The sequence below is a fragment of the Martes martes genome (genome assembly GCF_963455335.1).
Source record: "Martes martes genome assembly, chromosome: 4".
Taxonomy (NCBI): domain Eukaryota; kingdom Metazoa; phylum Chordata; class Mammalia; order Carnivora; family Mustelidae; genus Martes; species Martes martes.
Window position 1 is genome coordinate 184,504,718 of NC_137891.1, and position 22,260 is coordinate 184,526,977.

Below are 22,260 nucleotides of genomic sequence, written 5' to 3' on the forward strand. Positions count from 1 at the left end.
TCTCAGGGACCAAGGCGGTGGCGCAGGCGGAGGGGGGACCCTGAGGGCCCCAGGGGGTTGTCCGGGTTCTGGTCTGGGAGGTCCGCAAGAGTTTCGGGGGCGGGGGGTTCATGGCGACCTCTGGTGGCAGCCGGGGCCTAGTCGAGCGGGCCGCCGCGGGACCCAGGTGCGGGAGCTCCAAGTTCCGCCACGGACACGGGGTTTGGGGTGGTGGCCGGAGCTGCTCGGTGTCGCGTCCCGGTGGTTGAGGTCCGTAGCTGCTCACGTCCAGCCGGGAAAACGTGTGCTCTCCGCCCTCCTCTTACCCGGGCTTCTGGCTTTGACAGCCGCGCTGCGGACACGTGGAGATGCAGGGTTTTCCTCGGGAGCCCCCGCAGCCTCGCTAGGGGACACCTCCGCAAGGATGCCCTGCCCGAGGCGCCCTCGAGAGAGAAAACGGCGTCCGTCCCTCCTCGCCCCCCTCCGCCATCCCCCATGGTGTCTTCCTAAAAAGAGAAGGGTGCGTGTCGCACGCACGCTGCCCGCGGGGAGTTATCCGGACTGCTGTAGGGTAGTTTCTGTAAAGGAAATGAAACTACTTGTTCATGGCTCCCTGTTTCCCAGCCAGCTCCACCTCCAAGGGGTTTGCACTCCGAGCCTCTCGTGGTCCTGATGAACCATTTCGCTTTCCTCAAGTGTATGACTCTCAGAACTTCAGCAGCGGGAGGCTTAGGCACTTTGGGACCGGCCAGCAGTGTGCAGAGTTCGAAGCACTGAGAGACAAGGTGAGCACGAAGGGAGCACCTCTTCCGCTCCAGATGGCCGGTTTTGAGCGCAGTTTCGGCAGTTTCTGGGAAAGCTGCACCGCCTTTGTCGGAGACTAGGTGGTGCCAGCGAGTTAATCTTTCTGGGATAAATTTCAAATAACTGGGCAGCACCAGGTTAAGGTTTTCAGAGGGTCCCCATCTTCCCTGAAATTTATGTAAAATAGTTTCACCTCGTTAAAATATCTGGTGCCTTTATACGCTGTATCCGGTTACTGAATATCTATTCTCTTTTTAGGGCTGAGGATGCTCAAAGGAGACACCAGACTCCTCTGCCAGAGTTTATAGTCTGGAGGGAAAGACAGACCAATAAACAATGTGCTGTAATGAAATCACATATAAGTTAAGGCGGAAATAAGTGCTGAATGGAGAATAAGATGTGAAATGTCGTGGAAGAAGCAATCGGCTCTCATTATTCATATACCACTTATTTATCCAGTACTTTCTGTCTGCTCAGCGTTATGCTGGATGCTGATGTATAAAGAAGAAGTGGGGGCGTCTGGGTGGCTCAGTCAGTTAAGAGTCTTCCTTTGGCTCAGGTCATGATCCCAGTGTCCTGGGATCAAGCCCTGTGTGGCTCACTGCTCAGCGGGGAGCCTACTTCTCCCTTTCCCTGCCCCCTAGCTCCTGCGATCCCTCTATCTCAATAAATAAAACCTATAAAAAAATAAAAAGTAAAATCCCTACTCAAAAATAACAATTTAGTGATTGGGAAGGAACCAAGAAAGACATGGGGAAGCTGAACCTTGAGCTAGACCTTGAAGAATGGATTACCTTGGCTTGATAGGTAGAAAAAAAAAAATGGCTCAAAAGAGAAGGTAAAAATGTGTGGCACATTTTGAAACAGTAAGTAGTGCTCGCTTCAGCAGCACATACACTAAAATTGAAACAGCAAGTACTTCACTGTGGTTAGACTGTAGGAAATTGAGCCCGAAAAAACACTTTTTAGGTTTGGCTTTACTTTTACTGGAAAATTCAACAGCTGTAAAATAAAGTTTAGTTGTATGTTTCCCAGGAAAAATTATATATGAAGCATAGCTATAATAAATTATGTGTAATAGGGGCGCCTGGGTGGCTCAGTGGGTTAAAGCCTCTGCCTTCGGCTCAGGTCATGATCTCAGGGTCCTGGGATCGAGCCCCGCATCGGGCTCTCTGCTCAGCAGGGAACCTGCTTCCCTTCCTCTCTCTCTCTGCCTGCCTCTCTGCCTACTTGTGATCTCTGTCAAATCTAATTAAAAAAAAATTATGTGTAATAAATTACACTTCTGGCTAACCTATTATACATGAAATTACACTTCTGGCTATAAAGTAGCTCATTTATATTTGCATATCTTAAATCATTGTAGATAAGCCAATTTTATTTTATTTTTATTTTTATTTTTTTTTAAGATTTTTATTTATTTGACAGAGACACAGCGAGAGAGGGAGCACAAACAGGGGGAGTGGGAGAGGGAGAAGCTTCCCTCTGAGCAGGGAGCCCATGTGGGGCTCGATCCCAGGACCCTGGGATTATGACCTGAGCCGAAGGCAGCCGCTTAATGCCTGAGCCACCCAGGCACCCCAATAAGCCAATTTTAAAAGATACAGTAGTAAGAATAGATTTTCACTGATTATATTCTATTTTGAGTGTAATGTAAGGAATCCCCATCATTGAAGTTCACATACCAGATCATCTGCTAATGATAATAATAGGATAATAATAGGAATAATCATAGGAATAAATGGTAATAATAGGAAAATTTTAAATGCTTTAATAAGTTACCCAAGGATTTAGGGTTTTTTGTTTGTTTGTTTTATTTTGGTTTGGTTTTTACAATTTTTATTTAAGTAATCTCTACACCCAACCTGGGGCTTGAACTCGTGATCCCAAGATCAAGAGTTGTGCGCTCCACTGACTGAACCAGCAGGCACCCGAGGATGTAGGCTTTAATGAATGTTTATATCTAATATTAAGGAAAATGTGTTTCCTGAAAGGAATATAAGTTTAATTTTTATAAATGGAAAAACTTAAATGCTATGAATGTTAAGGTAAATGCATACATTATCAACACACCGAAAGCAGTAACTTTCCTCTACACTAGCAATAATCAGAAATTTTTGTTTTTAACTTTACGCCCAATGTGGGGCTGGAACTCACAACCCCGAGATCAAGAGTCACATGCTCCACCAACTGAGCTAACGGGGTGACCCACAATTATCAGAAATTTTAATAGCAAAAAGTGTTTTCTCAGTATTAACAAAAAAATACAAAATGTCTTAGAATAGCCAATATTTGGGGAGAGGGGTGAGGGTTTGGGTGAACCTGGTGGTGGGTATTAAGGAGGGCACGTATTGCCTGGAGCACTGGTGGGGGGGAAAAGCAATGAATCTTGGAACACTGAAAAAATAAAATTTAAAAAATAAAATGCTAAAACAAAAAGAATAGCCAATATTCAAGGCCTTTGGAATAAAACAATACTTTTTAAATTACATGAAAGAAAGCTGAGATAAATGGAATGATATATTGCTTAATAGGAAGATTCAAATTACAAGGATATAGATCTTTTCGTATTAGTTTTTAATTTTAATGTAATCCCTATCAAAATTTCCGTTGCATTTTTAAGAGGACTTGACAATTTGAATTAGTTCATCCAGAAGAGAAAATGCATAGGAATAGCCAAGAGTTATTGGAGGGAAAATTCTGCAATAATAAAGGCAACTCCTTATCAGTTACCAATGTACACCAGCTCGACTGCTAACAATTACAATAGCAAGGTATTGTCTTAGGACCAGAACATCATCAGTGAAACCAACTTGACTCTGTTTCTGTTGAGTCTATATAAAAAGTAGCATAGGGGCACACATGTTGGCTCAGTTGGTGAAGCATCCAACTTTAATCTCAGCTCAGGTCTCGATACTGTGGTCGTTTGTTCAAGCCCCGCATAAGGCCCCATGCTGGATGTGGAGCCTGCTTAAAACAAGCAATCAAACAATGAAAGTGGCATAAGTACTGACTAGTAAACAGTGTTGGGGTAACTGGCTCCCCATTTGAACGAAAATAAAAGTTAGACTCCTATTTTACAGCATTAACAAAAGTTGCAAGCAGCTTAAAGAGCTGAATATAAAAAAAGAAAAATTTATGTAACTCTTAGGTACCGTATATATATATTTTTAAATCTTGAGATGGTTAGGGCTGCCTTCATGGGACATAAAGCTAAGAAGCCTTAAAGGAGAAGATAGACTTGGCCACTAAAATAATTTATTGTGGGGCACCTAGGTGGCTCAGTGGGTTAAGTATCTGCCTTCAGCTCAGGTCGTGATCCCAGGGTCCTAGGATGGAGCCCTGCATCGGGCTCTCTGCTCCGTGGGGAGCCGGCTTCTCCTCCCTCTGCCTGTGCTTTCTTATTCTCTTTATCAAATAAATAAAATATTTTTAAAAAATAATTTGTCATGACAAAAACTGAAATTTAAGAGACGAGATAATATTTGCAACATAACTACAAAGGCTTTGTACTCCTATAAATCGGTAAAGGGAAGATAATCCAGTAGAACATGGGCAGATTTCCAAAGAAGAAATCATATCAAAAGTTGTTAATGCCCATAAGGTAAATGCACATAAGACCAACAAGATAAGGCTAGGAGTGTTCTGAGTCCTGGAGAGTAATTGGTAAGAATAAAAAAGAATGTTATAATAAATCTTTTTGTTAATCTATTTCTTTATAAAACTGTGTTTTCAGTTATCAGATTTGTTTAAAGTAAGATAGACCAATAATGAAGATTTCTTTTTTTTTTTTTTAAGAAGATTTTATTTATTTATTTGAGAGAGAGAGCAAGAACACAAGCCAGGGGAGCGGCAGGTCGAGGCAGAGAAAGGGAGAAGCAGGCTCCCAGCTGAGCAAGAAGCCCAATAAGGGGCTCAATGCCAGGACCCTGGGATCATAACCTGAGCTGAAGGCAGCCGCTTAACCCACTGAGCCACCCAGGAGGCACCTATAATGAAGATTTCTGCTTAACTTGTCAAGTCAGTTAGGAAGACTGCCAGGCATTTTTGTGGGATGTTTCTAGTGTATTAGTTAAACTTTTATATGTAAAATGAAATTCTCTTTGCACAAGTGTCTTTCCCACACCTGTAGCTCAGAAAGAGTATAGCCCATTTTAAATTGTACTGGTATGTTGAATCACTTCAAATAACCAAATACACACTATATGTGGGCTTATTGTTCTACTTAGAGATCGAAATGGCTTCCAGAGGAAAGACAGAGACAAGCAAATTAAAGCAGAATCTAGAAGAACAGTTGGATAGACTAATGCAGCAATTACAGGATCTGGAGGAGTGCAGGTAATCGTCTAACCGAACACTGCTCTGCTGTCCGGTGGCTTTTTCTTGGCCCAATTCCTGGCGGTGGGTGCAGGCCCGTGTGTGATTTTGGTTTTCCCTGCTGTGTTCTTCACACTGCTTTGAAGTAGAAATAGCAGCACCTACCTTGTCTCTCTTTAGTATTTAAAGTAGTCCTGCCTGGTATATACTTAACCTTCTAGTGTATTTTCAAACTTAACTCTTCAAAGGACCAAAACCGTTCATGGCCTTTTTCAACACCTTTGAGAAGTGGTTGGAGGTATTTCAAATGAAGAGGCCAAAACGATGCTTGGCCCAGAATAGGTGCTCAAGAAATGGTAGCTGCCATCATTTGTAGTAAATGTTTAATAAATGGCTCGTTCAGTTAGTGAATAAAAATAGCCTCTTCCTCAGGTGACAGGTAATACACTGCTGTTGTATTTCACGATGCACAAAGTTGTACCTGCCGCTAAGGATGGGGATAAAAGTACCCCACTATTTTGTCAAGTACCTGTTGTTTGTCACAGACTTCCTGTAGTTCATGTAATGCTCATAGCAGCTCTATAAGGTAGGTACTGTATCATCTGTGGCTTATAGATCAAGAAACTGAGGCTTGGCTGTGTTAAGTATCTTGCCCAGGCTTACGCATTGATTCATAGATGGCTTAAAAGGAAGTTATTATGTGGTTTGTTGAGTGTGCCTCGTTTTGGTAAAAGAAAAATGTTTAATTATCAAAGTAACCACATTGCAGGAAAACGCCCATATTACCAACATCTGAACACATCTGTCATTAGCATTTTGTCATTTCCTTTCAGCCTTGTCCCCGCAACATATTTTTTGTAAATATATGTAGCTGAAGTCTTGGGGTACAAATATTAAGATTGCTTTTTTCACTTGGAACTCTGTGCTCTTCTCTGTTATGTCCACTGCACTTCAGAGAGGAGCTCGATACAGATGAATATGAAGAAACCAAGAAGGAGACTCTGGAGCAGCTAAGTGAATTTAACGATTCCCTGAAGAAAATCATGTCTGGAAATATGACTCTGGTCGATGAGTTAAGTGGAATGCAGCTGGTAAGCATAATTTACTTACACTGGTGACACAGGTGGTTTTCTCTCTTTTTTAGTAAGTATGTTTAAAATATAAAAAAAAACTCCGGGGGTGTGACTTCTAGATGAGTGCTGAGTGTCTGCGTACAGGTAGAGCAGCATAAGCTTCCAGATCTTCATTTAGTTACGTATTTGGCTCCAGTGACATGCACAGAAATAGCAAAAGGAAACTAATTTTTTTTTTAATTTAAATTTTAGGTAGTTAACGTACAGTGTGATGTTGGTTTCTGGAGTAGAATTCAGAATTCAGTGATTCATCACTTATGTATAATACCAGTGTTCATCCCAACATGTGCCCTCCTTAACACCTGTCACCCGTCTAGCTCGTCCGCCACCCACCTCCCTCCCATTTATCATTAATCAATGATAAATGATTCTTTATCATTAGGAATCTCTTCTGGCTCGTTGCCTCTTTCCTTCTTTCCCCCTTCCCATATGTTCCTCTGTTTTGTTTCTTAAATTCCATATATGAGTGAGATCCTGTGGTATTTGTCTTTCTCTGACTGACTTATTTCATTTAGCATAATACACTCTAGCTCCATCCACATTGTTACAGATTTTAAGATTTCATTCTTTTTGATGACTGAGTAATATTCTGTTATATATATGTGTATGTATATGTGTATATATACATATATGTGTGTACACACACACACACCCCTTTTTTCCATTTATCAGTTGTTGGATATTTGCGCTCTCTCCATAGTCTGGCTATTGTTGCTAATAATGCTGCTGTAAACATCGGGGTGCATGTATCTCTTCAAATCTGTATTTTTGTGTCCTTTGGGTAAATACCTAGTAGTGCAATTGCTGGATCATATTGTAGCTCTATTTTTAATATTTTGAGGAACCTCCATACTGTTCTCTAGAGTGGCTGCACCAGTTTGCATTCCCACCAACAGTGCAAGAGGGTTCCCCCTCCTCCACATTATCGCCAATATCCGTTGTTTCTTGTGTTGTTAATTTTAGCCATTCTGGGGCTCCTGGGTGGCTCAGTCATTAGTTGTCGGCCTCTGCCTTGGCTCAGGTCATGATCCTGGGGGCCTGGGACTGAGCCCCTCTTCAGGCTCCCTGCTGAGCAGGGACCCTGCTTCTCCCTCTCCCACTCCCCTTGCTTGTGTTCCCTCTCTCGCTCTATCTTGCTTTCTGTTAAATTAAATAAATAAAATCTTAAAAAAAAATTTTAGCCATTCTGACAGGTGTGAGATGGTATCTCATCATGGTTTTGATTTGTATTTCCCTGATGATGAGTGATGGTGAGCATCTTTTCATGTGTCTGTTGGCCATCTGGGTTTCTTCTTTGAAATAGTGTCTATTCATGTCTTCTGCCCATTTCTTAACTGGGTTACATGTTTTTTTGGGTGTTGAATTCGTTAAGTTCTTTGTAGATTTTGGATCCTAACCCTAATCAGATGCATCATTTACAAATACTTCTTCCATTCTGCAGGCTGCCTTTTGGTTTTATTGATTGTTTCCTTTGCTGTGCAGCTTTTTATCTTGATGAAGTCCCAATAGTTCATTTTTGCTTTTGTGGAAACTAAAATTATAACAGTGTTTGATGAACAAGGAAGACCTATTTGTAATTGAGGACTCACCGATCAATTATTGTAATATTTAATTCATTGGACTATTTTGCTCAGTTTTTACTTTTCTGTATTGTAGGCTATCCAGGCAGCTATAAGCCAGGCCTTTAAAACCCCAGAGGTCATCAGGTTATTTGCAAAGAAACAACCAGGTCAGCTTCGGACAAGGTTAGCAGAGGTAAAGTTTCTTCAATTTGATTTAATTGCTGGGTGTATTTGTTTTCTCAGCTCCAGAATTTCATTATGTTATTCTGAAATTTAAAAATCAGTCAGTTGAGAATGTGTACCACCACCACAAGTAAACCCTAATGTGTACACTATGGAAGTGGGGGATTATGATGTGTCAGCATAGGTTCAGCTGTTGTAACAAATGAGCCGCTCTGGTGGGGCATGTTTATGATGGGGAGGCTGTGCATGAGCAGAGGTGAGGGGTGTATGGGAAATCTTTGTACCTTTCGCACAATTGACTGTGAACCTAAAACTGTTCTGAAAAAATAGTCTATTAGAAAAAAATTGATTGGTTGATTTTTTTTTTTAAGATTTTATTTATTGGGGCACTTGAGTGGCTCAGTTGGTTAAGCGACTGCCTTTGGCTCAGGTCATGATCCTGGAGTCCTGGAATCAAGTCCCACATCAGGCTCCCTGCTCAGCAGGAAGTCTGCTTCTCCCGCTGACCTCTCTCCTCTCATGCTCTCTCTCTTTAAAAAAAAAGAAAAAAAAAGATTTTATTTATTTATTTGAAAGAGAGAGAAGAAGCAGGGGGAGAGAGAGGGAGAAGCAGGCTCCCCACTGAGCAGGGAGCCTGATGCAGGGTTCGATCCCAGGACCCTGGGATCATGACCTGAGCCGAAGGCAGACGCTTAATGGACTGAGACACCCAGGTGCCCCCGATTTTTTTTAAATATTTATTTATTTATTTTAGAGAGAGAGAATGTGGGAAGGGGGAGAGGGAGAGAGAAACGTTAGCAGACTCCTCACTGAGCTTGGAGCCCAACGTAGGGCTTGCTCTCACACGCCTGAGATCATGACCTGAGCCGAAACCAAGAGTCAGGACTTTAACTGACTTTGCCACGAGGGGCTCCTGATCAGTTGATTTTAGAGCCACAACGCATAGTTTTCTGACAGAATTAGTCTTTAGAGCAATTATTATTGGTAACGAATATGGAGGTTTAAACAGCATATGACAGTTAAAAGTGCCACTAACTGCTTCTACTTGGACCCCACCTTTAAGGTTTTACCATGCACTTGGAGCTCTGAATCGAAATTCCAGCAAGAATGCATTAGCGACATTGCTCTCTATGTATGTGGCCTTTGTTAGCTAAGACTTTCAAACATCTCTATACACCTGGTACTTGAGAAAGTCTGTGTATAGACTTGAATATAATTAAGACATTAACAAGTTGTTTACAACCACTGGTAACTCAGTAGCATAGTGGTTAAGAGCACGAACATAGGTCAGATTGGCAGGATTGGTATTGCTGCTCTACTGTGAAGGTAGTAGGTGTTAGGGGCGCCTGGGTGTTTCAGTTGTTGAGTGTCTGCCTTCGGCTCAGGTCATGATCCCAGGGTCCTGGGATGGAGACCCACATCAGGCTCCCCACTCAGAGGAAAGCCTGCTTCTCCCTTTCCCACTCCCCTGCTTGTGTTCCTTTTCTCACTGTGTCTCTCTCTGTCAAACAAAGAAATAAAATATTTAAAATAGATAAATAAAGAATATTTTATTTCTTTATTTGACAGAGACAGCAAGAGAGGGAATAAGAGCAGGGGGAGTGGGAGAGGGAGGACAGGCTTCCTGCTGAGCAGGGAGCCAGATGCAGGGCTCGATCCCAGGACCCTGGGATCATCACCTGAGCCAAAGGCAGACGCTTAACGACTGAGTCACCCAGGCGCTCCTGGGGAAGTTATCTTTAATTATTTTAACACAATTAATAATCTTTTCAACAACTATTATTATTGAAGTTGGATAAGTTCTCTCTCTTTTTTTTTTAAGATTTTATTTATTCACTTGACAGACAGAGATCACAAGTAGGCAGAGAGGCAGGCAGAGAGAGAGGAGGAAGCAGGCTCCCTACTGAGCAGAGAGCCTGATGCGGGGGCTCAATCCCAGGACCCTGGTATCATGACCTGAGCCAAAGGCAGAGGCTTAACCCATTGAGCCACCCAGGCACCCCTGGATAAGTTCTCTTATTCAACTTCTTTGTGCCTCAGTTCCCCATCTATAAAAAGGTGATACTGATAGTCCCTACTTCTTGGGTTGTTAAGAAGAGGAAATGAAGTAGTATGTGTAAAACACATACTGTGTGTAATATGTAATACATGTTAAGTACATGGCATAGAACCCAAGCATAGTGCATGCTGCCAGCATTTCTGGAGGAGATATTTAACCAACATTCCTAGAGACATGCTACCAGTTATCTCATTCAAGCCTATAGACCACACTTCAGTTTAAGGGAATGAGTTCTTAGAGGACAGCTTCTCTCTAAAGAAAGCTATTGCCCTGTCCATCCTGAGTAGAGTTTTTAGTCAGACAGTGGTTATGATTATCATAAAATTTATTAGAATTGAGGGGCACCTGGCAGGCTCAGTCAGTGGCGCATGTGACTCCAGTTCTTGGGGTTGTGAGTTTGAGCCCCACACTGGGTATAGAGATTACTTAAAAAATAAAGTCTTTTAAAAAATCTATAAAAAATTGGGGCGCCTGGGTGGCTCAGTGGGTTAAAGCCGCTGCCTTCGGCTCAGGTCATGATCCCAGTGTCCTGGGATCAAGCCCCGCATCGGGCTCTCTGCTCGGCAGGGAGCCTGCTTCCTCCCTCCTCTCTCTGCCTGCCTCTCTATGCCTACTTGTGATCTGTCAAATAAATAAATAAAATCTTTAAAAAAAATCTATAAAAAAATTATAAACACCTTAAAAAACTAAAAAAAAAAAAGATTTATTAAAGCTGTGTAATTGCATTGCTGGGTGCTTACCTTGAATTTCTGTAGTTCTCCATATTAATCAGCTAGAGGATCTTTTTTAAGAAATAGTAGATTTGGGGGCACCTGGTAGGCTCAGTCAGTAAAGCTCAGGTCACAGTCGTGGTTCCTGTGACCAAGCCCTACAGTGAGCTCTGTGCTCAGCAGGGAGTCTGCTTGGAGAGTCTTCATCCTCTTTCCCTCCCCACCTAAAATTAGTAAATCTTAAAAAAAAAAAAAAAAAAAAAAGATGAAGAAGAAGAAGTAGTAGTAATTCTGGGGGCACCTGGCTGATGTGGTCAGAAGAGCATGCAGCTCTTGATCTTGGGGTTGTGAGTTCGAGCCCCACGTTGGGTTGGGGGATTACTTTAACAAAAAAAAAGTAGCAGTAGTAGATCTGAAAAGCTGGATTTTATGGGCAGAATGTTTTTAACTTAAGTACCATGTACTTTGCACTCATCCGTTTCAGATGGATAGAGATCTCATGGTAGGGAAGCTGGACAGAGGCCTGTACACGCAACAGAAAGTGGAGATACTAACAGCTCTCAGGAAACTTGGAGAGAAGGTACCTGTATTTAATTTAATATTAAATTAAAAGGTATAAAGTGGTACAGAACTTCTTGATCTGTGTTCCAGTTTGTGGTCCTGAGACATTCCTTTTTTTTTTTTTTAAAGGGAAGACCCTTTTAATTTTTTTTTTTAATTTTAAAAGGGAAGAACCTTTTTATTTATTTTTTATTTATTTTTTATTTATTTTAAAAGGGAAGAGGTCCTGAGACATTCCTAACCGTGTTTCTTAGAATCACTTGTTAATATTTGAATCCACTCCCATGGGCTTAGTTTTGTTTCCTTTTGTTTAGCTGACTGCAGATGATGAGGCCTTCCTGTCAGCAAATGCGGGTGCTATACTCAGCCAGTTTGAGAAAGTCTCCACAGACCTTGGTGAGTACCCCCGTAGTTGTGCAAGCCGAGCGTGTGTTACTGCTCCAGATCACTGGATACCATGGGTGAGATAACAGGATGGCCTTTTCTTGAGTTAAAAGGTAAAACCAGAAGTGTTTTCTTTATAAGTCCCTTTTATTGGGTTTATTTCCTAATACTTTTTTTTTTTAAATTTTTTTTTTTATTTGACAGAGAGAGGGATCACAAGTAGACAGAGAGGCAGGCAGAGAGAGAGAGGAGGAAGCAGGCCACCCGCCTAGCAGAGAGCCCAATGCGGGGCTCGATCCCTGGACCCTGAGAGCATGACCTGAGCCGAAGGCAGAGGCTTTAACCCACTGAGCCACCCAGGCGCCCCTTCCTAATACTTTTTACTTAAAAATCATTAAATCAGTATAACCTAATATTTTAACAATACTTGTCAACGGAAAATAAATATAAAAGTAAAGTAAACTCAAATTTTATATATTCCATTTTGCATTTAAAGCTAGAATAAGGATTTGTAGGCAGTAAATCACCCCATATATGTCAGATGTTTGTGCAGGGGAAAGAAATTGGGAATTGGCACTGGAAAGGTTTGGGGCAATGTTGTGATAAGAGAAGCTAGTTTTAAAAAAAAAAAAAAGAGAGAGAAGCTAATTTTATTTCCTGTTTCAGTATCTATGGGAGAGATTTTCCCCTTGGTACCTGGAACTATAAATGCATATGAAATAACCTTTTGTCTATGATGTGTCTTTCTCCTTAGGCTCCGGAGACAAAGTTCTTGCATTGGCAAGTTTCGAAGTTGAAAAAACAAAGAAATGACATGGTGTGGAGGCTTGGGACATTGATCACATTCTTGCTGTAAATGGCATTTGTCTTCTAGGGGTTTTGAATCATTGCAAAGAAATCAAGAGATTCTTGAAATGCACAGATAACCTAAGAAAAGGTGACAGAAAAACGTACTTGTGGCTTCTGGTTATACCCTTCATCATTGTGCTTTGTGTAGGGCCGCCTGCCTCAGTCATCTCAGACTTGTTGGGATGAGGGACCCGTTGGACCCTATTCATTATGTCTTGTGTGTTTTTTTAGAGAGAACAGAAAACAGTTTCTCTGCCTGTTTTTATTAAGCTTCCTTGTTTTTAAGTGCTGACAGTAAATGAAAAGATGTGAACTAAGGATTATTTTTGCTCATAATTTATCCCCACTTACTGGAGTGAATAGTGTACCAACATCAATCAACCTCATGTGTGTTCATAGAATTTGAGTTCTAAGCAATCTTAGAAATCCTTTTCATTTTATAAACGAGAAAGCTGAGGCTCAGAAAGAGCAGGTTGACTTGCTTCAAGTCACATCCAAGACAGAGCTGGTGGTAAGACTTGGGTATTCTGACTCTCAGCTTTGTGTCCATTGAGTTTTATTTCTGTATTTTTGTGCTGTTTTTAAAAACGAATTAACACATATTTGGGCAAGTCTGTGTTTATGAAAAATTCAATGTCCCAACAGAAAGTTGTCACTAAGGGACCTTTCCCCAGCCTGTGAGGCCTCCTTATGAATGGGGCCCATTGTATCTCTGAGTTTTGAGCTTGGAACAATGGAAGCCCTGTTGAGAGTCTCCTGGAGTAACTTAACCTCCTGCCCGTTGTTTCACCAGGGAAGCAATTGCGAGCGGCAGCCAGAGGCCCTCCGTGTGTGTGACCTCTTTGCTGAAACCCAGAAGGTGGTGACTGTAAACTATTACTTACTCTTGAGTTTGTGGAGAAGCACAAAATAAGTTACGAGGAAAAGCATACTCTTGAGTGTTTATGTTTCTCTGCATGCTCAAATACGGAGATCTCCCCATGCATGTGTATGTTAGCTTATAGTCTAGCCTCTGGCCACTTTATATTTCATGTATTTCTCAGTTTTCTTTTTCTTTTCACTTTATACAAATTTAAAACATTTGTAAAGCTTCTTGTATACTGTAAACTCTACTAGGTGCTCTGCCAACTGGACAAATTAGGGACCTCAGCTTCATTAATGCCTTATTTGGAACTTTTAATGGGTAACTTTTTATATATGGGTTTACACCAGTCAAAAACTCATTGAAATTGTGACAAACCAAGAAGCAGCAAATGACCTGCTATTCATCTAGGACATTATGGTCAATCATCATTTCATTATTCAGCATTTTTTTGTTTGTTTGTTTTATTAAGTAATCGCTACACCCAACGTGGAGCTTGAACTCATGGTCTGGAGATCAAGAGTTGCACACTCCGCTGACTGAGCCTTCCAGGCACCCCTATTCTACATTTTTTTTTTCAATCAAGGTGATACTCACATAACATAAAATTGATCATTTTAAAGTGTACAGTTCAGGGTGTTTAATACATTCACAATGTTGTGCAACCATCACCATCTCGTTCAAAACATTTTCACCACCCCAAAGGAGACCCCATGCCCTCCTCTTTATCCTAGCCTCCAGCAACCACTAATCTGCTTTCTGTCTCTGTCACTGGGTTTACCTATTCTGGGTATTTCATAGCAATGGCGTCCTACAGTATGGGACCTTTTGTGTCTGGCTTCTTTCACTTAGCGTCGTATTTTCAAGGTTAATCTAAGTTGTAGCACATACCAGCACTTCATACCTTTTAATGGCTGACAATACTTCCTTGCATGGATACCACACTGTGCTTACCCATTTATCTCTTGAACATTGGTTTTTTCCCACTTTTTGACTATCGCAAATAGTACTGCTATGAACATTTGTGTAAGTCTGTTTGAATACCGTTTTTCAGCTCTTTCGGGTATATACCTAGGAATGGAATTGCTGTCTGTATGTGTATTTGGGGGGATTTCTTTGTTTTGTCCTTTTAAGCCATAACATGATTCCCCCTTTCCCTCCAGTAGTAGGATAAGGAAAATTAGGAATATTTGGTATTTGAAAAGGGCCTAGATGAATCCGGAGTCCTTAATTTTGGTTTCTCTTACACTTTCTATAAGACTAACATCAGTGAAATGTTTTACCATTAATCACATTCGTGTATTCATTTTGTAAGTAATGACTAGTACCCAACTTAAAATTAATCTTCCTTTAAAAGTTGCAAAGTTAAAAAAAAGTCACCAAGTTTGTAGTGCCTAGCAAGACACTGTCATTTCTGGCCATGCGACGTTTGGTAGGTTACTTAATCTTTCAGAGCCTCATTTTCCTCTTCTGTTCCATGGGGATGAGTGGGTAGGACCTATGTACCACATAGGATTACTGTGGATTCCCCTCTCTCCCTTAATGCAGAAAGAAGTTTTGCATTGGAGCTAATCTACTGTTTAACAGTTCTCTCAAGGGCCATATGATATGTTTTGTTCCACAAATTTGGTATAATTCAGAAAAATAAAAAGTGAATAATTTGAAAATTCTGTATAATTATAGTTATTAAATGATTTGCAAGCCATGTTTCCTGTTCATATTTTACTATGTTTAATTTCCTGGTTTTTTTAAACTTCTTGGGAGGTTTCAGATTGCAATAACTAATGGTAAGGCAGCTCACTTTTTGCTGTCCTTGGGTCAAGCGAATATTTTAATGAAAAGAATTCCTGCATTTTTCAAAGAATGGATTGAAGCAAAAGTAAATTCCAATGAGCAAGTGCACGACTGGGCTGTTTAATAAAAGTTAATAATTTAAAACAATTTCTAGGGGCACCTGACTGTCTAGTGTGCGACTCCTGATCTCGGGTTTGTAAGTTCAAGTCCCACATTGGGTATATACATTCCTTTAAAATAAAGTCTTTAAAAAAAATTTAAAAAAAGAAAATGTCTATGTTCCAGTGCTTTGTGTTTTCCTTTGTGGTAAGATAGGTATGCTGGATGGGTGGGTGGTAAAGGAGGAAACCAAGCAGTAGAATGAGTTGTTCCCAGGAAGGAGTTGGAGTTGAGACAGATAGATTGTTCACTTTGATTGTTAGGCATTTTTCTGAAGACAGCTCAGCCAAAGAACGGTCATCTTGGGCAAAATAAAAGACTGTACAAATCCACCACTGGTTGGTATCTTATTACAGTGAGTGATGGATAGTTTGAAATTATTACAGAAAAAATAAACCCAGACCATTTTGCCTAGAGCTTTTCAACCACTCTCCTGTCTGGGTGTTTTTTTTTCCCCCTCTCCCCTTACTCTATTCATTACGAAGGCCAAAGAATGCCCTTCTTTGCGTCTCAAAATGTTTTCAGCATTAATATGTAAATTAAAACTGTCAGCATTTCCACAGACCCCCATGAACACACCAGAATTGCTTCCAGTCTGTTTGGCCCTGGAATTAAAAAGATTTAGAAACTGGGTTAACTAGTATTTAATATTTTCTTTAAATTACAAAAAGCAGGTTAAAAATATGGTTTTTCTAGATATTCCCCTGGAGTGTGGCCTTTTGACATCCTAACTCACTTTCTTTTTGAAGTCTCTCTGCCTGCCCTACCGCAAGGAGACTAAGCTGCTGAAAGCCTCTTGCCCCGGGGCCCACCGCGCCGCGGCACTCTCAAGAGTTCCCGGCAGAGAGTCTGCTGTCCACGCAGAGGGCCAGGGAAGTTGAGAGGTTTGAGGCTGTCCCTTGGAAGCCTCGTAGTGCTTGGTTGCTTTCCCCTGGGAAAGACCACATTCCTTACGGCCTCACAATGGACTGTAATTAAAAATAACTAAACAAGTAAAATTATTTTCTGTAAAGAAGGTGAAGGAGAGCGGGACACCTGGGTGGCTCAGTTGGTTAAGCGTCTGCTGTGGTCCTGATCCCGGATCCTGGGATCGAGTCCCGCATCAGCCTCCTTGCTCTGCGGGAAGCCTGCTTCTCCCTCTCCCACTCCCCCTGCTTATGTTCGCTGGTGTCCTTTCTCTCTCAGACAAATAAATAAATAAAATCTTAAAAAAAAAAAAAAAAAAGGTTAAGGAGAGTCACCAGTTTTTTGTTTTTTGGGTTTTTTTGTTTCTGTTCTTGTTTTGAGTAAAGAGGAAGATTAGGTAAGGGTTTTCCCTAAGATAATTCTCCAGCCACAGATCCTCTGCCCTCAGTTTCTGGCCACTTTGGGAACTTTGGAAGTCTTCCCACAAGAACCTGTGACTTCGTGTTACAGTCACAATTTCAATACATGATTTAAGAGCTTAGGTTATCTCGATTATGTATGTTTACTCTAAACCATCAACCATCTGAGTAGTCTTCATTACTGCTAAATTGTCATTGTGGGACTGTTCTTTTCTATAAGAGGAATTTAAGGATTTTTTTTTTTTTTTTTGCTTATGTGAAAACCTGGTTCTTTCAGGCCTGACATCACTCCTCCAACACACATAAACCAGACCAAGTTGAAACTGGGGTTGTTACCTGCCATGGTAATCAAAGAAGTAGGTAATTAGGGGGGGTGCCTGGGTGGCTCAGTGGGTTAAAGCCTCTGCCTTCCGCTCAGGTCATGATCCCAGGGTCCTGGGATGGAGCCCCGCATCGGGCTCTCTGCTCGGCAGGGAGCCTGCCTCCCCCTCTCTCTCTGCCTGCCTCTCTGCCTACTTGTGATCTCTGTATGTCAAGTAAATAAATAAAAAATATTTTTTTTAAAAAGTAGGTAGTTAGGTAAAAGCAAGTATTTGGCCTAGATTAGATTATAACCGATTGCCTTAACCCTGTGATTTGACCATGATCTTAGAAAATGTGGTGCCTTAACTACTTCATGTATTTAAACTTTTTTTTTTAAGATTCTATTTATTTATTTGACAGAATTAACCAGGACCAGTGGCATGTCTGCTCCCCTCAAGCACGCAGGGCCTCCCACAGGGCTGCCCTTGCCAGAGGTTGACTGTGCCTGGTTAATTCTGTTGCCATCAAAGCACTGGGCAAAATGGCGCGCTCTAGGCCCTTTTGGCTTGAAAAACTCAAACCGTGCTTTTCCCTGGTGAGAATTAGGTCTTGAGATTGGAGAGAAGACAACATGTTTTGAAAAATCTTAACAGTAATTACTATGTGGGAGAAAGGACAGTTTCTATCTGCTGCCTCTTCTGACTATGATGTCATTTCTTCTTTCCTCAGACATTTTCTGAGCACTGATATATGCCAGACCCTTTGCATGGGTCTCTTTTGTTAAATTTTCTCCCTCCCTCCTCTCTCTCTCTCTCTCTCTGTCCCTCCCTCCCTTCCTTTCTTCTCTCCTTTCCTCTTTTTTTTTTAAGATTTTATTTATTTATTTGACAGAGATCACAAGTAGGCAGAGAGGCAGGCAGAGAGAGGGGGGGGGAAGCAGGCTCCCCGCTGAGCAGAGAGCCCGATGTGGGGCTCGATCCCAGGACCCTGAGATCATGACCTGAGCCGAAGGCAGAGGCTTAACCCACTGAGCCACCCAGGTGCCCCCCTCCTTTCCTCTTTCTCTTTCTTTCCTTCTTCCCTTCCCTCTCCTCCCCTCCCCCTCACTTTCTTCTTTCTGTCTCTCCCAGGAGTTGGTTGTAGGGTGTCTGGGTGGCTCAGTCATTAGGCATCTGCCTTGGGCTCCAGTCATGATCCCAGGGTCCTAGGATTAGGCCCCACATTGGGCTTGTCGCTCAGCAGGAAGCCTGCTTCTCCCTCTCCCACTTGCATTCCTGCTCTCACTCTCTCTCTTTCTGTCCAATAAATGAATTAAAAAAAAAAAAAGAATCAGACATTTAACTGATTGAGCCATCCAGGAGCCCCCATCAAATATTCTAAATTGGATATTGGATAGAGTCTTTCTAAAAAACATTTATTTATTTATTTATTTATTTATTCGGGGGTGGGCAGCGGGAGAGGGAGAGAGAGAACCTCCAGCACATTCTGTGCTGAGTGCAGAGCCCCACAAGGGGCTCGATCCCAGGACCCAGAGATATGATCTCAGTGGAAACTCAAGAGTCAGAGGCTCAACTGACTGAGCCACCCAGGCGCCCCTGGTGTCTTCATTTTTTTATTTTTTAATGACTCTTTGGGAGGCCCCTGGGTGGCTCAGTTTGTTTGTTTGTTTGTTTGTTTTATTAAAGATTTTATTTATTTATTTGACAGAAAGAGACACAGCAAGAGAGGGAACACGAGCAGGGGGAGTGGGAGAGGGAGACGCAGGTTTCCCCCCACAGCAGGGAGCCCCATGCAGGGCCCCGTCCCAGGCGTCCCGGTGGCCAGTTGATAAGTGTCTGCCTTCAACTCAGGTCGTGATCCCTGGTTCTTGGGATCCCCAGGTCTGGCTCCCTGCGCAGCAAAGGTCTGCTTCTCTTTCACCCTCTGCTCCTCTACCCTGTTGTGCTTTCTTACTGTCTTTCTCTCTCTCAAGTAAATAAATAAAATCTTTTTAAAAATGACTGTTTAAGGGTGCCTGGGTGGCTCAGTGGGTTAACTGTTTGCCTTCAGCTCAGGTCCCTGGGATCAAACCCTACATTGGGCTTCCTGCTGCGTGGGGAGCCTGTTTCTCCCTCTCCCTCTGCTGCTTCCCCTGCCTGTGCTCGCTCGCTCTCTTTCTGTGTCGAATAAATAGATAAAATCTCTTTATTTTAAATGACTCTTTAGTATTTATATAATTGACAGAAGCTTATGGGCGCCTGGGTGGCTCAGTCAGTTAAGCGTTTGCCTTCGACTCAGGTCATGATCCCAGGGTCCTGGGATGGAGCCCCATGTTGGGCTCCCTGCTGAGCGGGGGTCTGCTTCTCCCTGGCCCCTCTTGCTCTCTTTCAAGTAAATAAATAAAATCTTTTAATAAAAATAGAGGTTTAGGGGTGCCTGGGTGGCTCAGTGGGTTAAGCGTCTGCCTTCAGCTCAGGTCATGATCTCAGGGTCCTGGGATCGAGCCCCGCATCATGCTCTCTGCTCAGCAGGGAGCCTGCTTCCCCCTCTCTCTCTGCCTGCCTCTCTGCTACTTGTGATCTCTCTCTGTCAAATACATAAGTAAAATCTTTTAAAAAATAAAATAAAAATAGAGGTTTAGATATCCATCTGCATTACCAAGAAGTTTGTTTTATAGTGATAAAATTGGGTTTTAAATAGATCTAGCAAAAAAAAAAAAAGATATCTTGGGGCACCTGGGTGGCTCAGTTATCAAGAGTCTGCCTTCCGCTCAGGTCATGATCCTAGGGTCCTGGGATCGAGCCCTGCATTAGGCTTCCTGCTCGGCGGGAGCCTGCTTCTCCTTCTCCCACTCCCCCCATTTGCGTTCCCTTTCTCGGTGTGTCTCTCTCTGTCAAATAAATAAATACAATCTTTAAAAAAAATTAAAATTAAAAAAAGCTATCTGTTACTCTACCATAGTTAGCTGGGTCCTTAGAAACATCACTGTGATATATATCTATGTATCGTAAAAGAATATCACACTTGGAAATAATCCTGATCTATATAATTTGATGTAAATGATCTTTCATCTATAATTTTTTACTTCACCATTTGGTCAATCTTGGAAACTACATAGCTCATGAAAGTATTTGTGCCCTTTCTCAAATTCCTTCAACTTAAAATATTCCATGTGCCAAGGGGCCATATTCTGAGGGAGCACATCCTGAGCCCTGTCACTCTGTTTCTGGTCCCAATTCTGCCACCCTTTTATGTCTGTCCCACTTTGTCAAGCTGCCTTCCATGTGAGAGGTGCCCTTCCAGTACCTAGAAGCAGGCAGCATCCTCAGCTCCGAAGACAAGGGACAGGGAGAAGAATCCCAGCAAAGAGAACTTGCTAAGTTTCTCTCAGTTCACTACACTTATCTCATCTTTACTATACTTTCTCAACATCTTTCCGTGACTTTCCACTCTTCATCAAACCTAGCATAAAACCACTCGGGTTTAACTGTTTCTCTGGATCTTCATTTCCTTATGAAGACCCCCGTGTCACATAAAACTTGTAATTAATTAAAATTTTATCTTTTCTCTTGTTAATGTCTTTTGTAACAGGGGTCCCAGTCAACAACATTAAAGGGTAGAGGAAAGATATTTTTCCTCCCCTATAGTAGTATTTCAAGTTTCTCTCCATTTAATATTCTCTAAAACAACACAAATACTTTCGAATATTCATGTAGCTATTTTGTGAAGAGTGGCTATTAAATGTGTAAATTGCTTTGAAACTACAGTGTAAGGAACTGTATAAAAGCTAAATAATACCACTTTTATTAGAATAAAATATTTTCCATCTCGGGACCTCCGAGGGGCTCAGTGGGTTAGGGCCTCTGCCTTCGGCTTTGGTCATGGTCCTAGGGTCCTGGGATCGATCCCCACATCGGGCTCAGATCCCCACATCTGCTCAGCGGTGAGCCTGCTTCCCCCTCTCTCTCTGCCTGCTTGTGATCTCTGTCAGGTAAATAAATAAAATCTTTTAAAAAAAATAAAATATTTTACATCTCAAAACATGCATTTTAAGAATACTAAATAAAATGGAGGAACCGTATTTGCCTTGATTAAGGGAAGCTCATGTTCGTATTCTAGATATTTGAAGTAATGGGAAATTAAGGTCATAAAATGAACTGGGAGTACCTAATGTGGGAAAAAGCCTACCTTTGTTACTTTTGTTTTTTTCTTTTCCTGGAAGTGAGATAAGTTACTTTTTCTGTCCTATTTCCTTTTAATGGTAAAAGTTCTGCTAAGGAGATCTTATAATAAATAACCCAAGACATTCTGCTGAAAGAATGTGTCTGAGTTTATGGGAATTTGTGTTAATATTACAGACTGTCTCAGCAGGGTGTCATTAGCTGCAGAAATGGGAGGCATATTAAAACTAGCCTCTTTATCTTTTCCAGACACCGCAGCCCCTTTCGCATGCTGTTTCTATGTGTCTCTTACTCTGAAAAGAAATTAAATGGAAATTGCCCGCTCAAAGTTGTTTTAAAAAGTCGCAAGTGTCACCTGTATGCTTGCTTGAGGACTCCCTGCCTCCTGCGAGCCTGTCTTCTCGTTCCTAAGAAAGCTTTTCTACTTATTAGTGAAATAAGTGTCCCTTTCTGCTCTGTCTGTACTTAGCCACCAATTAGTAAGATGAGCAGAAATGCCCCCATGCTGAGCCTGTGCTAGGGGCACGGAGAAAGCTGACACGATTTCATGATGCAAGCTATACAAGCACCTTTTTATCTCCCAGGAGAGGTTCTCAATAGGTTTGGTCTACCCCTGGAGCCTGGAGCTATTTCAGGCTTAACTACTCATTAAAGTCAACCGAAGATATTGTAAAAGGCTTTGGGTTCTTTAGGTGAATTGCCTCCATTCGAATTCAGCCAAGAATAGTTCACTTTTACTCTCCAGGGCTGCTTCCAACTTAACCAGAACTTTCCCCTCAGCCTTGCACCCCCCAAAATGCTGAGGCCCGCGACGAGCCTAGCTTCTGATTAAAGACCCAGGACACTTGCTGTGAATACACGCCCATCTGCTAAAGCTGAGCCCAGGAATATGAGATAAGAAATCAGGGCTTTGGGGGGAGAAAAAAGCAACCACCCAGAATTTTTTTTTTCTGCGCAAAAAATAAATTATTTTTTTAAATGCAAAATACTTTGGCTCGGGTCGTGATTCCGGGGTCCTGGGATCGAGTCCTGTGTCCGGCAGTGGGGGGTCTGCTTCACCCTCTCCCTCTACCTCTCCCCCTGTCTCTCCCCCATTGCTCATGCTTTCTCTCTCTC

The 22,260-nt window shown here is 41.9% G+C and overlaps 1 protein-coding gene across 4 annotated transcripts; it reads left to right on the top strand.

The window, feature by feature from the left end:
* Positions 1-651: 651 nt before the first annotated feature.
* LZIC (leucine zipper and CTNNBIP1 domain containing) lies at positions 652-15,108 on the top strand (the record flags this gene model as incomplete). Of its 4 annotated transcripts, none has more annotated exons than XR_013966777.1 (8): positions 655-764; positions 5,013-5,121; positions 6,056-6,191; positions 7,890-7,988; positions 11,232-11,327; positions 11,623-11,704; positions 12,447-12,629; positions 13,335-15,108. XR_013966777.1 is itself a non-coding variant. In XM_080802765.1 (8 exons), the coding sequence occupies 6 exons, from the start codon at positions 5,021-5,023 to the stop codon at positions 12,503-12,505; spliced, it is 573 nt and encodes a 190-aa protein (XP_080658891.1). In that variant the 3' UTR covers positions 12,506-15,108. The 4 variants fall into 4 exon arrangements, 3 of the variants coding, with proteins under 3 accessions (XP_080658892.1, XP_080658890.1, XP_080658891.1); XM_080802765.1 differs by adding an exon at positions 1,042-1,126 and having other exon boundaries at positions 732-764; positions 12,447-15,108; XM_080802766.1 differs by having other exon boundaries at positions 652-706; positions 12,447-15,108.
* Positions 15,109-22,260: the final 7,152 nt, after the last annotated feature.